The sequence below is a fragment of the Colletes latitarsis genome, chromosome 2 (genome assembly GCF_051014445.1).
Source record: "Colletes latitarsis isolate SP2378_abdomen chromosome 2, iyColLati1, whole genome shotgun sequence".
NCBI lineage: Eukaryota > Metazoa > Arthropoda > Insecta > Hymenoptera > Colletidae > Colletes > Colletes latitarsis.
Window position 1 is genome coordinate 6,603,047 of NC_135135.1, and position 13,131 is coordinate 6,616,177.

The following is a 13,131-nucleotide window of genomic DNA, read 5'->3' on the forward strand; positions in this document are numbered from 1 at the left end:
CGAAAAAATACATTAGGTGAAAGGTCTACTCGTATACCTCGTCTGTGGTATCACAATGAAAAAAAGCCCCCTTATTTTTTGTAATAAATTAGATTTGTTACAAAAAATATAACTCATTTAATCGGTCAGATGACCGATCGTGGTAAGGGGGACAGACTACATATTTTTCTCAGAAAATAAACAATAAGAATAGAAGTGAATATTGAAAAATTCATTGCTCGTATACTACAAGAAAAATCGTAAAGTTAAATGGCAGTAAAATAATATTGTATGCTAGAAATGTTAAATGAAATTTTAAAAACGGTCATTTGATCGGTCGTGTTAACCCAGTTATCCCAGTTATGTTGGTTATTCTACGAAACTGGCAATGAGAACCGAATAAAATTTGAGTAGGGTTAGAATTTCTGATTCGGACCAGATTAAAACATTAAACACTGGCCTAATAAAAAAGGAAGAAAGAGGGTAGCTGGGCGAAAGAACGAAAGAACAGAAGATGCTTTAGATTAAAAACATACTTTTTTATTCGACAACCGCTATATCTCAACGTAAGCATAGCGCCGCAAATGGCAGAACAACACGCTTAAGTATTTAATTTCATTGCGTATATAAGTACACACTTATCTCGTTAATCGTGTTAACAATAAGTATCCGCGACAACGAGCTTCTGCTCGTATGATACGTTGGGATAAACTAGAGCATGGTTATCAGTACCCCATCATCACACCAAGAGGAACCTAGAATCCTGTTTTCGCGACGAACTCGCGTCGTTCTTTGCACAATTTATTCGTCGAGCATCGTTTCTCGTATTCGATGACGATTCGACGACCGCGTTACAATTGAATAAGACTGGAAGTTGCTGGTCGCGAAAACGGGAATACCATCGGTTTCCTACAGTTTTCTAACTACAAAATTCATCCTGATTCGCGTCCACCTATAACAATTTAATCACGTAGGACGCGTATAATTTCTTATTAAGTATACCATCCAAATCGTAGTGCAAAAAGACGGGATCATAGCGCAATAAAGTTCTTGGGAGAAGAACGTCTATCTATATACTTCGATCGGCCCGCGCGAAGGGTACACTCTTTCATAAGAGTATCCCTTCGTCCTAGCGGCAGGACGAGCTAAAATACATCATCTAAAATAAATAAACTAACGATAATACTTTCTCGAGAGTGTGGCACGCTCGAAATACTAATAAAAGGAGGACGAAGAAAGGTCGGGTCAAAAGGGACCCCTTTAGTTGAAGTACGGCGATGTTTGAGAAACGCCTTCAGACTTCAAGCTGTCGTGAACGCCATGGCATTCTAAATGCACCGTGCGAACGATGTTTGGAGACCGTGCCTGGAAAGCTGTCACATCGTTTCTCGTTGAACACTTGTGATTCTTGCCTTCTGAGTGACGCACAGTAGGTAAAAGTGTTACTGAACCTAAGAAAAATGTACTTAGCGACACGAACAAGTTTTGATCTTGTAAATCTATGTTGAACTTGACATTTTTCAACAAAATATTTAATCTGTTCATCATCACGCGCGATAGAATATTTTGTTCAAGTTGCTGCATATCATTTTCTGTTGACTTTGTATTGTACTAAAATCAACAGACAATCCTACCGCAAGTTCAACATAAATTTCCAAATTGTTGGTTCTCCATTAAGTATATTTTTCTTTTATTATGCATTTCAGCTTCAAACCCGTCCAAGATTCGTCGTTGTAGCTTATTTCTGTTCAAAGTTTTACGATACTGACACAAACCTGGCCACTTTTACCCACTGCGCGGAACCGTAGCTTGTTGTCTGGTCACGGTGAAGATGAAACCGGTCTATTTCACGCGTTCGGACTTAAGTAAGTTCGTTTCGTCTAGCGGATAAACAGACTTGACCCGTGATTGTCATGGGACAACAAATGCAGTGACAGAATAGTAGAGATCCTTCGTGGTACCCTAGTCTACGATGTCGGACGGGTATGTCGAATAACAAACAGTAAAAGATTCGTCAAAGCCAGGTGATCGGTGTCTGTTAGTCGAGATACCGTTATCTGGTAATTGTTTCGTTCGTTATCTTCGAAATCTGTTGATTCTACAATGGCAGGATGTCGAGTTCGAGGACACTTTGCGCGTTGGGAGACAGTCCGTCTTCGCTCTTGTGCACCAAAATGTTCTTGAAGTCTCTCAGCTTCTGTGGCTGAAGAGCTATGGCTGTGCTTCTGGGCAGGGTAGCTATTGGGTTTGTGCTGTAGTTCTTGTACGGTTTCTTGTACTGATTGATCCCGTTTTCGGACTCGGAGTTGTGCCTCCTCTTCGTCGCTAGCTCAATCTTCGGCTGCTTAATCACGGGATCCTTGTCCTCGAAGCAGGGAACGGTTTGCATCGATACGGTGTTCCTGCGGTCGTTGAAGAGCGACCTGGGGTTCAAGGTTACCTCCGTGGCTGAACCGAAGTGTTTGAAGTTCGCGCAGATAGGACTGTTCATAAAACTCGTGTCCACGGGACGGCATTGTTCGGAAACTCGTTTCTCTATCTTGATCTCGGTGACGTTCTGGCGGATCAGGATGTCCGGCGTAGCTTCCGGTAGAGGTTCCTGGGAGAGAGGTGGCCACTTTATGTCCCGCGCCATGTCGCGATCGATGGCGAGAAACTTCCTTCTGGACTTGTCGACGTTGTGCCAACGGTACCGTAACTTTTTGAAAATGAGGTAGTCGACGAAAAAGTACTCCACCAACAACGAAATTACGAAATTCGCGACGCCGTAGCCGACCAAAACGAAACGGAAATTGATGCTTTTGGGCAGCACTAGTTCGAACCAATCGGACAGCCACTCGAAGGGAAACGTCGCGAGGTAGATCGAGAAGAGGCTCAAGAAAATAAACGATGTGAGAAGCCCGTAATTCGTGAACAGTGATTTCCTGTACGGGTGACCTTTCGAAAACGCCACGGCCAGAATGATGTACTGCATGGAACTGATAATGAAGACTGTGTAATTCTCTGTGCAGCCCACGTCATCCTTGTCGTCGATCGCTGCGGCATTGAACGGTTCGAACCAGTCCATCTGTCGGAGATGCCAAAGACTGGCGTACTGAAAGATGGCCACGATTAAGATCTGAGTCACCAGACTGACGATCGGCGTGGTGCTGATCAAACTGTTCAGAGGAGCGGTCTTGGCTAATGGGCCGTCGTAGGCCCGAGTGCGACCAAAGAAGAAGGCGAAGATCGAAATGATGAAGAGATCGATGTAGAGAAACTCTATGTCCGTTAAGTTAGACTCGATGCCATATAGGAGCATCACGGAGATGAATTGAGTGAGGGAGTAGCTTGCCATGTACTTGAAGATTCCGAAGGACGTAACCAAGGCTGCACGACCTTCTCGAATCACCGTCAGCACGGAGGAAATATTGGTTTCGCGGCTGGTGAAGGGTGAAGCTACCGATGATTCCGTGTCGGAGAGAGAAATTCCTGTGTGAGCCGCCTTCAAGGCTCCACAATCGTTCGCACCGTCGCCTACCATAGCTGAAAATCATGTATAATAAGTATCGACTTACTGGGTTCACTGAAAAGAAATTAAATATTTGGAAATTGCGATGTTCAAGAGTTTATTGCTGTATATCTTTGTTTATTTCAATGTTGACGAATTGATTGTTTGTTACTATGTTAAAACACTCATTGAATAGAAATATGTAGGTATTCCACTTATTTAATCTAGATAATCCTTTTCACGACAAACGATTAAGTAAATAATGTTCAAAATAGTTCATAGTGTGTTTCGAAAATTCAATACTATAAATGATTTTATTGACATCAGTTACTTTTAGTCAAAATGGAATGCAAACGTAAAAATAGTTCATTTGAAACTTGACAACTTGTTTAAGGTAAAAGAAAATCGTATTTTGAAATAGGAAAATTATTAAATTTGAGTAAAAGTACAGTAATATTTAACCATTTCGAAGGAAAATTTATTAAAATATGCAACAAATATGCAAAGCATAAATCAAGAATCATTCAAGAATATTATACAGGGTGTTCGGCCACCCCTGGAAAAAATTTTAATGGGGGATTCTAGAGGCCAAAATAAGTCGAAAATCAAGAATATCAATTTTTTGATTGAGGCTTCGTTAAAAAGTTATTAAAAAATTTTATATCATTCACGGAAAAATTACTTTTGGTTACGGGGGTCAATTACGATCATTTTTGGTCAATACACATATCCCCAAAATCCTACGCACTTTCGAGAAAAAAAATTCTTTAAAAAATATATGTAATATGTGACGTGAAATGTTTCCCCGAAAGTTTCAAATATCGTAACATCTGGACGGATTGAAGGATTTTAATGTTTTAAAATGTAAACAACGCGTATTTTGATGAAGTATATTTAGAAATTCTACGAATGTTGGAGAAGTTGTTCCTTAATCCCGTAAAGTGAGAAAACCCCCACAAAAATGATACAATTTCCTCGTTTTTATCATTTCATATGTAGTTATAGTCCAATTATCCGGCATATTTAATTTTCCGATAGTGCCCCAGTCTCGAGTTTGCCGGATAATCGGAATTTTACTGTAATTTTATTTTAAACGATCAAAGTTTTTTTTTCATGAAGAATTCGTCTCCCTTTTACACGAAAAAACGCAATTACTTTCTTTTTAGCCAACTTAATAGTTAAAGATCGCGAATCTAATTATTGAGACTGATTAAACACGTACCGACATAGTATCCTAAAGATTGCAGTTCCTGAACAAGCTGCTGTTTCTGGTCTGGGGACATCCTTGCGAAGATTGCGCCACGAGTGGCCAGTTTAGGGATCAACTCGGGGTAGTATTGTTTGACCAATGCCCACGTTTTACCCGTGAGTGCAAACACGTACTTACTTTTCGAGCATTGTATGCTGAAAGCACAATGTATAGATATTAAAAGTCTATAGTATTTTCAGAAACCAACGAAAATATTAACTTCACAACTAATCTTTTTGTCTACAACAATTTCTTTTGGCGCGTCCTGAAGGTTTTCTTTAATGGGGGGTAGTATTATTCTTATAAAACTGAAAAACATTTACTTAAATCATTCTTTTTCCATTCTGCATAATTGAAGAATTGAGGCGAAAGATTAAAATACCAACCACAGAGCTAGAAGTGTATATTTTAAAAACAAAATCGAAATAGGTTAGAATTCTTTTTTAAATATATTTGTAAAATGGATTTCAAATTTTTCATTTTGACTCTGTAATTATACACGATAGAAAAATAATTCAAGTGAATGTTCAGTTTTATAAGAGTTAGCTAAGTAAGAACCAGATAATACTACCTTCCATTTCTAGGGAAATCGTTGGATCACACAAAAAAATGAAATCAGTATTTTGATTGGTTTCAGGAAAGACTGCTTGTAATGTTTTATTTGGGTCATACTTACTCATCGGACAAATAATTGACGTCGTTTTTGAATTGATTGTTCCTAAATGAACCACTTTCTACTGTTTCTAAGCTGGCTATACTATTCAAGTCTGTCATCTCGCTGAAATCCCTGTGTCCCAACGGCAAGACTGGAGATGGCTGGCTGTTGCTCTTGGTGAAGTAGATGTGTGGTTTCATTTGATTTTGTTGATTCGCCGAGACTGCGATGACAGGTGTACCTGACTTCACAATGTCGCAGTCTCTAGCTACTGACAATGCAGTCAACATATTGTCCCCAGTAACCATGACGGTTTTGATACAGGCAGTGTTTAAAGCATTGATGACTGGCGTAGTCTCCGGTTTCAACCTGTTTTCCATGATTACGAATGCCAAGAACCTCAGATCCGATTCGGCGAACTCGCGACTCAGTCGTTGGACTTTGGCATAAGGAAGACGATTTAAGGATTTGTGTGCGAGGGCGATTACACGATACCCTTCCGAGGTATAATCTTGTAATACGGCACCAAAGTCTGGTGGAACTGTAAAAAGAATACATTTCGTTGAGCACTCGATCGAAGAATCGGTCCAATAAAATCTATTCGTTAAGTCGCTTACTGGATTCTGCTTTCGAGAGACTCAGGATCATTTCTGGACTGCCTTTACAGTAGAGATCATAATGATTAGCACCCAACGTCCTAGTGATAACGCTCATTCTCTGAAGGGTAGACGTGAACGGAAACTGCCGTACGATTCCAATTTCTAAACCCTGTTCTCCCAATTCTGTCGTGGAGCCAGTCAACGTGGTATCGTGGTTGTTCAAGGAGATGGCGTCCACCACGTCGGAAGACATAGAATTTTGACGGCTAGGCGTGATTATCGAGTCATTGGGCAACTTCTTCAAGAGTTTCGAACCCTTTGGTGGTCGGACTACGGTTGGGAAAAGCATAGAGAACTTGGACGTATCGGATACATCGGGTTCTTCCAAGGTCCACCCGGTAGATTCGAACATTTTTAGGTCCAGCGGATCCCCCACCGGCTGATTGTCTATTATAGTGATCCCGTGACATGTCACCATACCGATGAGGACATCGTTCAGAGGCAAGGTCGTGATATCTTTCACATGCATTTGAAACTTTTTATCGAAACTGGGCACCACGCCCCACATGTCGAGGCCGTCTTCGGTCAGCGTTCCAGTTTTGTCGAAACAAATGCAATCGATCGATCCTGACACGTTGATGGTCCTTGGACTCGTACAATAAATCTTATTCTTTTCTAATCTACGCTGCGCTACTAGGCGACCAACGGTCATAGCTGCCGGTAGTGCCGGCGGTACCACGATCGTGATCAGGTCCAAAGCCTCCAAAGCGATGTGGTTGCTTTGCACTCCTCTCATGACTTTCGTCACGATTGTGTAAATCACGCCGATGCTAGCTATTCCAGCAAGCAGAATAACAAACTTGTACGAGTCTTGTTCGAACTTGAAGTCTACGGGTGGAGGGTACATGATGGATCTCACTAAACCACCTTTGCTCGTATTGAATCCTGTCCTGACGACTACGGCTAGTACCTGTACAGAAATGATCGAGCATTTCTGAAATTTCGTATATTCTAAATATCTATTGGGTTGTTCGGAATGTTCGTAGCGAAAATCGGGCAACATTGACACACTTATCTCTCAGATGTTGATGTTATTTCTTTTTTTGTTATTTTCGTTCACAATAACGCGTTATACACGCCTTTTCATACGTTTTTTAGAATGGAAAATCAAAGGAAAACATTTGCAGTTGGTTAACCGGTTGATCGGTTACTTGCTATAAAAATATAGTTATTTGACATCTCTAATAAGAAATGACGATTCCTATTATTAAATACAAATTTTTCATTATTTTAAATTTATCAATTCGAAGCGTTTCTAGAGTTGTAACTTTTTAGGTCATATTGACAAATAAATTGATTGTTAACAAATCGTAACAAGCTATAATAACGCTACGAACTTTCATGATGACCCAGTAGAAATAAGAGTTTACCTTTTCCGATCCGTAATATCTCGTCTGAATAACTCGAGTTCCGCAGAAGAGTGTGTGTCTCGCATGTTCCTTGGTATCGTATGTAGTTTCGTTGGATGAAGGAATGGGTGTTTTCGTGACGGGGACCGATTCTCCGGTGAGCATGGACTCGTTCAGAATGCAGTTTCCGGTTAGAAGAACCGCGTCGCATGGCATCAGACAGCCATGGGACGGAATAACTAAGATATCACCGGGAACCAACCGTTCAGCAGGCACGGTTGCTGTTTGTCCCGTTGCTCGATCTCTCATCACCGTTGCCACGTCGGAAGATTGAACAGTGGACAGCAGATTTTGCTGATTCTGCAAAAGAATCCTTGATGATTTCTAGAGGCACTAGGAATTACGCAAGGGACGAACGGATAGCAACGTACTCGACGAGTCTGGAAGACTGCCATAATTATTCCGATGCTGGACATAGTCAGGATGACCATAGCGTAGTAGTAGTAATTGTCGGCGAGCCAGAGGAAAAAACTGAACAGTTGGAAGACGTAGAACGGATTAAGGATTTCGAGGCAAAGTAGCGTTAGGATACTCTTCACTGGAATCAGGATTTCGTTGTTCCCATAAACGCAACGTCTGCACAGATAGAGGTGTCCCGTTATCAATGTATCGTAGGCAGGTCAATTCGGTTAACCTATTGACGACTGCACTGAATCTATAATGGACCTCAGCTTTGTTGATTTAATTCAATTAATATCTGTCATTTTAGGTAAATTCTCTTTATTAACCTCTTTAACATTATGGCGTGGTTGCATGTTTCTGAGTTATCTTAAATTGAATTTAGGCTCTGAGTCGGTTACGGGTCTGACCTATTATTTTACATACTTAATTTGTTCGAATATTTTTGCATGATAAATTAAATAAATATGTATGTTTTCAGTAACTTATTTACATACATTTACATATTTGTTATTTTTATATGCGATCATTAAAAGTGGTCGTCTGAGGATTAACCTTTTGCCGTATAATAACGAGTCTGACTTGTCATGAAGTTTAATATATTAAAATCAACACATTTTCACGATCATAAAACAAATTTATTCTTTTCATGGGCATTGCGTGACTGGATAAAATTTAAACAAAATTAAATGATATACGTTTGAAAAATTATGATTAAATCGTGCGTCGAGGCGTTAAGAAACATATCAGAGTAATTACCTCATGTACTGTTCATGATAATTCAGTCCCTGCATCTGATGCAACGTCGACGTCAGTACGTCAATGTCCAAGCCTCGAAGCTTCAGGAACTCGGACCTTTCAGGATCCCAAACATATGGTAGCTTCTTGCAATGGAAAAGAACGATCGATGGAACATCTGGACAAAAGTATAATTATTAGTGACAAAAGGAATTAACCCCTTTGCCTACAGCAATGGATGAGACTCGTGGTAAAGAAATCGGGCCAAAGGTGAAAACTACGAATTAGAACCGTAAATAAAACAATAAAAACATATTACAAGTCGCATGTGATTGATACAATAGGAACTTAAATCGTAGGGCAAGAAATTAATCGTCAGCTTTTGTTTCCTTCTTACGTTTGAATTGTCCTCCCACCAAATGCAGCGAGACTTTTGGATACTCTTCCTTGATTTCCTTGGTGGTTATCATACTACCATTTTCAGTCCAAGGTTCGTTATCCATCAAAGATTCTCCATCGAATGGGTTGTTTTTTCTAATGCACATAGATATTTCGTTTACGATATCACTTACGAACGGGTTTGGTTTATTTTGTGAAAATTACAAATACTAACAATACATCCTGAGCATTTAGGGTTTTCAATTTCTTTACGTAGTAACTTGTGTGTTTTCCTTGGAACTTCTCTACGAGCAAGACGGTGTCCGCGTCTTCTAACAGACATTTAGAATGAGTGGCTAATAACATCAGACGTGGAGCCCAGTGGAAAACCAGTCTCAGAAGTCCTGCGGTCGCGATGATTAGGAACCAGGTGATAGCGGTTGAGAGTTTGTTTCTCTTGAAGCTGAAAGAAGATAGGCGAGTTACGTCATTACTCTGTCGATCATTGTGCTGCATTGGGTTGTTCGGAAATTTCGTAGCGTTTCTAACAAATGACATTAGTGAAAAACTTGACGATTGACATTAATTATTAGCAGTAAGAGTATTTATTGTTTCCTTTTGGATTGCAAGGATTTCGTTTCCATCTCCTTATAATATTTTCTATATTATATAAAAACTATGTACATAAAAAAAACAAAACAAAAACAACATTTCAATTTTCTTTGGATTATAGTTTCAATCAATATTCTATTTGTATGAAATAAAATAATATTTGTCTGCTTGAATACATTTTTATCAACAACTAACAAGAGCATAAATATCATTTTTTTAGACATCTAAATTTTTAGAGTCGACAAAAGCTTGAATGATCTGTTTGATTTCTTCTTCGTTGATAAAATTTTTTTTAAGAAGGTTTCTAGATCAGCTATGGGCAACTAGAGATTTTACTGGCCATCGTCGGACCACAGTTAGGGCCTCCAATGTATCAAAGGTATCGTAGGAATGGTCCTGGTCTAGATGCTTGAGGAAACGATAATTCGTAGAAGTTAAATTTGGTAAACATAGTGAATGCTACAGTATTTCATAGTTCAAATCGTTAAATTTGAAAATATAAAGAGTAAGCCTTTGTCTGTTTACAAGAGTTGGACGCTGTATTTTCAATTTACTGTTCGTATTCATTTGTTAAATACATTGGCAGTGTCTATCTACCATTATGGTTTCATCACTAGGTAAAACGGAATAATCAACTATACCACATATATCGCTCTAAATTGTTATAAGAATTTTCCGTGCATACAATGGATGTTTTGGAGCATGTTTTGAAATTTTGTGTTTAACCATTGAGATGTTATTTTATAATTGTCTTAAGGTATCCATACTTCATCACACGTTATTATTCGGTACAAAAATGGTTCACGATTGTTTCATGTTAAATACAAAGCACGCACTCTTAATCGATCCAACTTGTTTCTTTTAGAATACATTTGGCATGCAGATGCCACAGCACTCCAGTATGATCAATGTTTAATCTGTCTGCAAGTTCTCTAGTTTTTACATATATCTTCTTGCAGTATACGAAAATACATAAAATTTGATATTTCATTTGCGCTAATCTAATAACAGTGTATGAAAACGATCGTAAAGAATGGGAAAGAAGTTCGCATAAGCTTACGTAAAAAGATGGATTGTATTTGAAGAAAATTTTGCTTAGTATATGGTAAGGTTGAAAGGATTATTTACAAATTTTTAATTCAGATGAATATTGCTTTCAATCAAGTGAACTAAATGAAAGAAAAATGGTTAGAAATGAATGATAGAAAGATGTCGTTGTCCAGCAGGATAACGCTAGACCCCACATGTTGATAAAAACTCGACAAAAATTACGATTACGCTATTTCCGTATTTATTTATGCGTACTGAGATAAGAAATAACAGGAGAAAAAATTATTATTTGATCTTGGTTTGAAAAATATGAAGCATGATTTATTTAATTCAGGACTTAATTTCAGGAGGTGCAGTAGATTAAAGTATGCGTATATTAAAATAAAACACATAAGATTAAAACTAATGACTTTAAATTTATCGCAGATTATAAAATTCTGAAAATACTGCATTTACGTATGTTTAAGTCAACTAGTTTAGTTTCCAGCAATAGTCTGTTAAAATAGTAGAGATCAGATAAACGGCTGTCGAATGTAAAATGTAGAAATCGAAACAAAAAATGGCTCTTTCTTAGGTCAATATAGGATTGTAAATATCACCTAGAGTGGTTCGTCGCTGAAAAAGATTGGAATTTCTTTGAGAAAGGGATTACGAAGCTACACAAAAATATTTATTTTCTACATATATACAGAGTTTGAATATTACCAAAATTTCGTTACGAGCTTTTCGAACCACCCAATAGAATTACTTACCCATAGATTTCCATCTGGTCTTCCTCGCCGGGATTGATGTAGTCGACACCATGTTTCATGCGGAGGAGGCCGTTCCCTCCGGCATCTGAAACAAGATAGCATCGTAATAATTAGTCGGAAACATCAACCACTAAGCCGTACGCGAAATTGTCTGGACGGTAATACCAAGCGTTTTATTACTTGTCCCTAATCGTTTACAATTCGCTTCTATTTTAAAACGGAGTACCGTAGAATTAACAGGGTTAGTTGCAACGTCGAGTAACGAAATTTACGCGATGGTTACTAGAGTTTCAACAAATCATTAGCCAAGAAGTACCCGCGAGGATATTTGAAAATATTGTTAAGGACAATTCGGTGGAAGAGGGTAACTCTTAGAGCTCTTACCCTCTAGAAGCTCCGTTTTCTGTTCGCGCTGATGTTCAGCGGCGGTGTTGGTACCGCGTGTTCCAAACACGTTGTACGCGTTTCTGGCGAAGTTGAGGTTCAGTTTGCTCGGCGTTGGCGGCATGATGACTATACGCGGAAAAGGAACGAGACTCGAGCCGTAAAATAATAATATTTTCGCTTCTTTTTTACTAGATAAAACCGTTTGGGTCTAGCGGATGATCGTTATAGCGAAAATACTGTTCCTGGTATTACGACAGCGTAATCCCTTTCGACGTTTCTTGTCCTTCGTCCTAATTGATTCTGTTGTTGTCTCACTACTACATGTTACCTCTACTCTTATGAACTACGAGTTATTGTCCATGGGCCCACCGGCGGACCCCTATCGTCTGTTCGATAATTGATCGGAACAACGACGTAAAGTTCGTCAACTGATTTTAGAGGAAGATTGTGGGGAGTTTGAGCACTCGTGACGAGAGAGAGGAAACGGGAATCTACCCAAGATCGGGTGACGGTTCGGGCGCGGTTCCCTGAGGAAGAGTGCAGGACGAGGCGATCGCTTCTCTAGGCAATAACCCCGTCTGCTACCGGCACCGATGTCCCGCCATTTTTGTGTCCGTCTTCAAAGTTCTCGACGTGGATCTCGACGTGGCGTTTTCTTGCATCTGGTCGGCATGGAGGATCAACGCTTCAGGATATGGTATCCTATCGAGGCTCGAGGGTCGAAGACGTTCCCATGAGAATAGAGTTAGAGCGGCAGGATAACAAGGACGTTGACGATGAAACAGCAGCTGATGCTATCGTTTCGGACCTGCCCCCGAGTTCCTGGATTCGTGTCAGTCGCCAGGATCAGTGAGCTTTCGCCAGCCGATTCGAGGCGTGATGACTGCTCGTTCACCTTCGCTCATACCGCGTCGTACGCACGCCTGCTTGGAATCTCTGCCTGGCGATCTCAGACGATGCAACTGAGGTACCTCGAGGTCCCAGCAGTCCGCCAGAGGTGTCTTCGTCTTGCCCTTGTTCCTCCCAGCTGGTCCAAGGTGATCTCGTCCCTTTGCCCCGCAACCAGCTTCTACCGCCACTCTTGTGTGCTCGTACCTCCCTTTTGCTGTCTGTTCGCGCGATCTCAAATACATTACGGGTTATGAGGATATCTTGGGTGCCGTCGGATGTCTCGAGCGGCAGAGAAATTCGTAAATACCCGTCACGGGTCGTACAAAATCGCTTAGAAATTTCTGTCCGTTCGGCAGATACCTAAGTTATCGACTGTTGCACCACGATCGGGTCGATAAGTGATGTAATCGATCGCGTTGTTACCGGTAGTATTATAAGTGTTTTTTTTTTTATCACGATCGATTAAGTCGCGTTTATAGAAAG

General features: G+C 40.0%; 1 protein-coding gene across 1 annotated transcript; it reads right to left on the bottom strand.

The window, feature by feature from the left end:
• Window positions 1–497: 497 nt before the first annotated feature.
• Anne (polyamine-transporting ATPase anne boleyn) lies at window positions 498–11,889 on the bottom strand. The gene is made up of 11 exons (XM_076778888.1): window positions 11,755–11,889; window positions 11,371–11,455; window positions 9,192–9,419; window positions 8,976–9,112; window positions 8,600–8,756; window positions 7,813–8,017; window positions 7,403–7,741; window positions 5,991–6,942; window positions 5,395–5,914; window positions 4,692–4,873; window positions 498–3,504 (listed from the first exon to the last, which is right to left on the bottom strand). The coding sequence occupies exons 1-11, from the start codon at window positions 11,876–11,878 to the stop codon at window positions 2,078–2,080; spliced, it is 4,356 nt and encodes a 1,451-aa protein (XP_076635003.1). The 5' UTR covers window positions 11,879–11,889; the 3' UTR covers window positions 498–2,077.
• Between the last annotated feature and the right edge of the window lie 1,242 nt (window positions 11,890–13,131).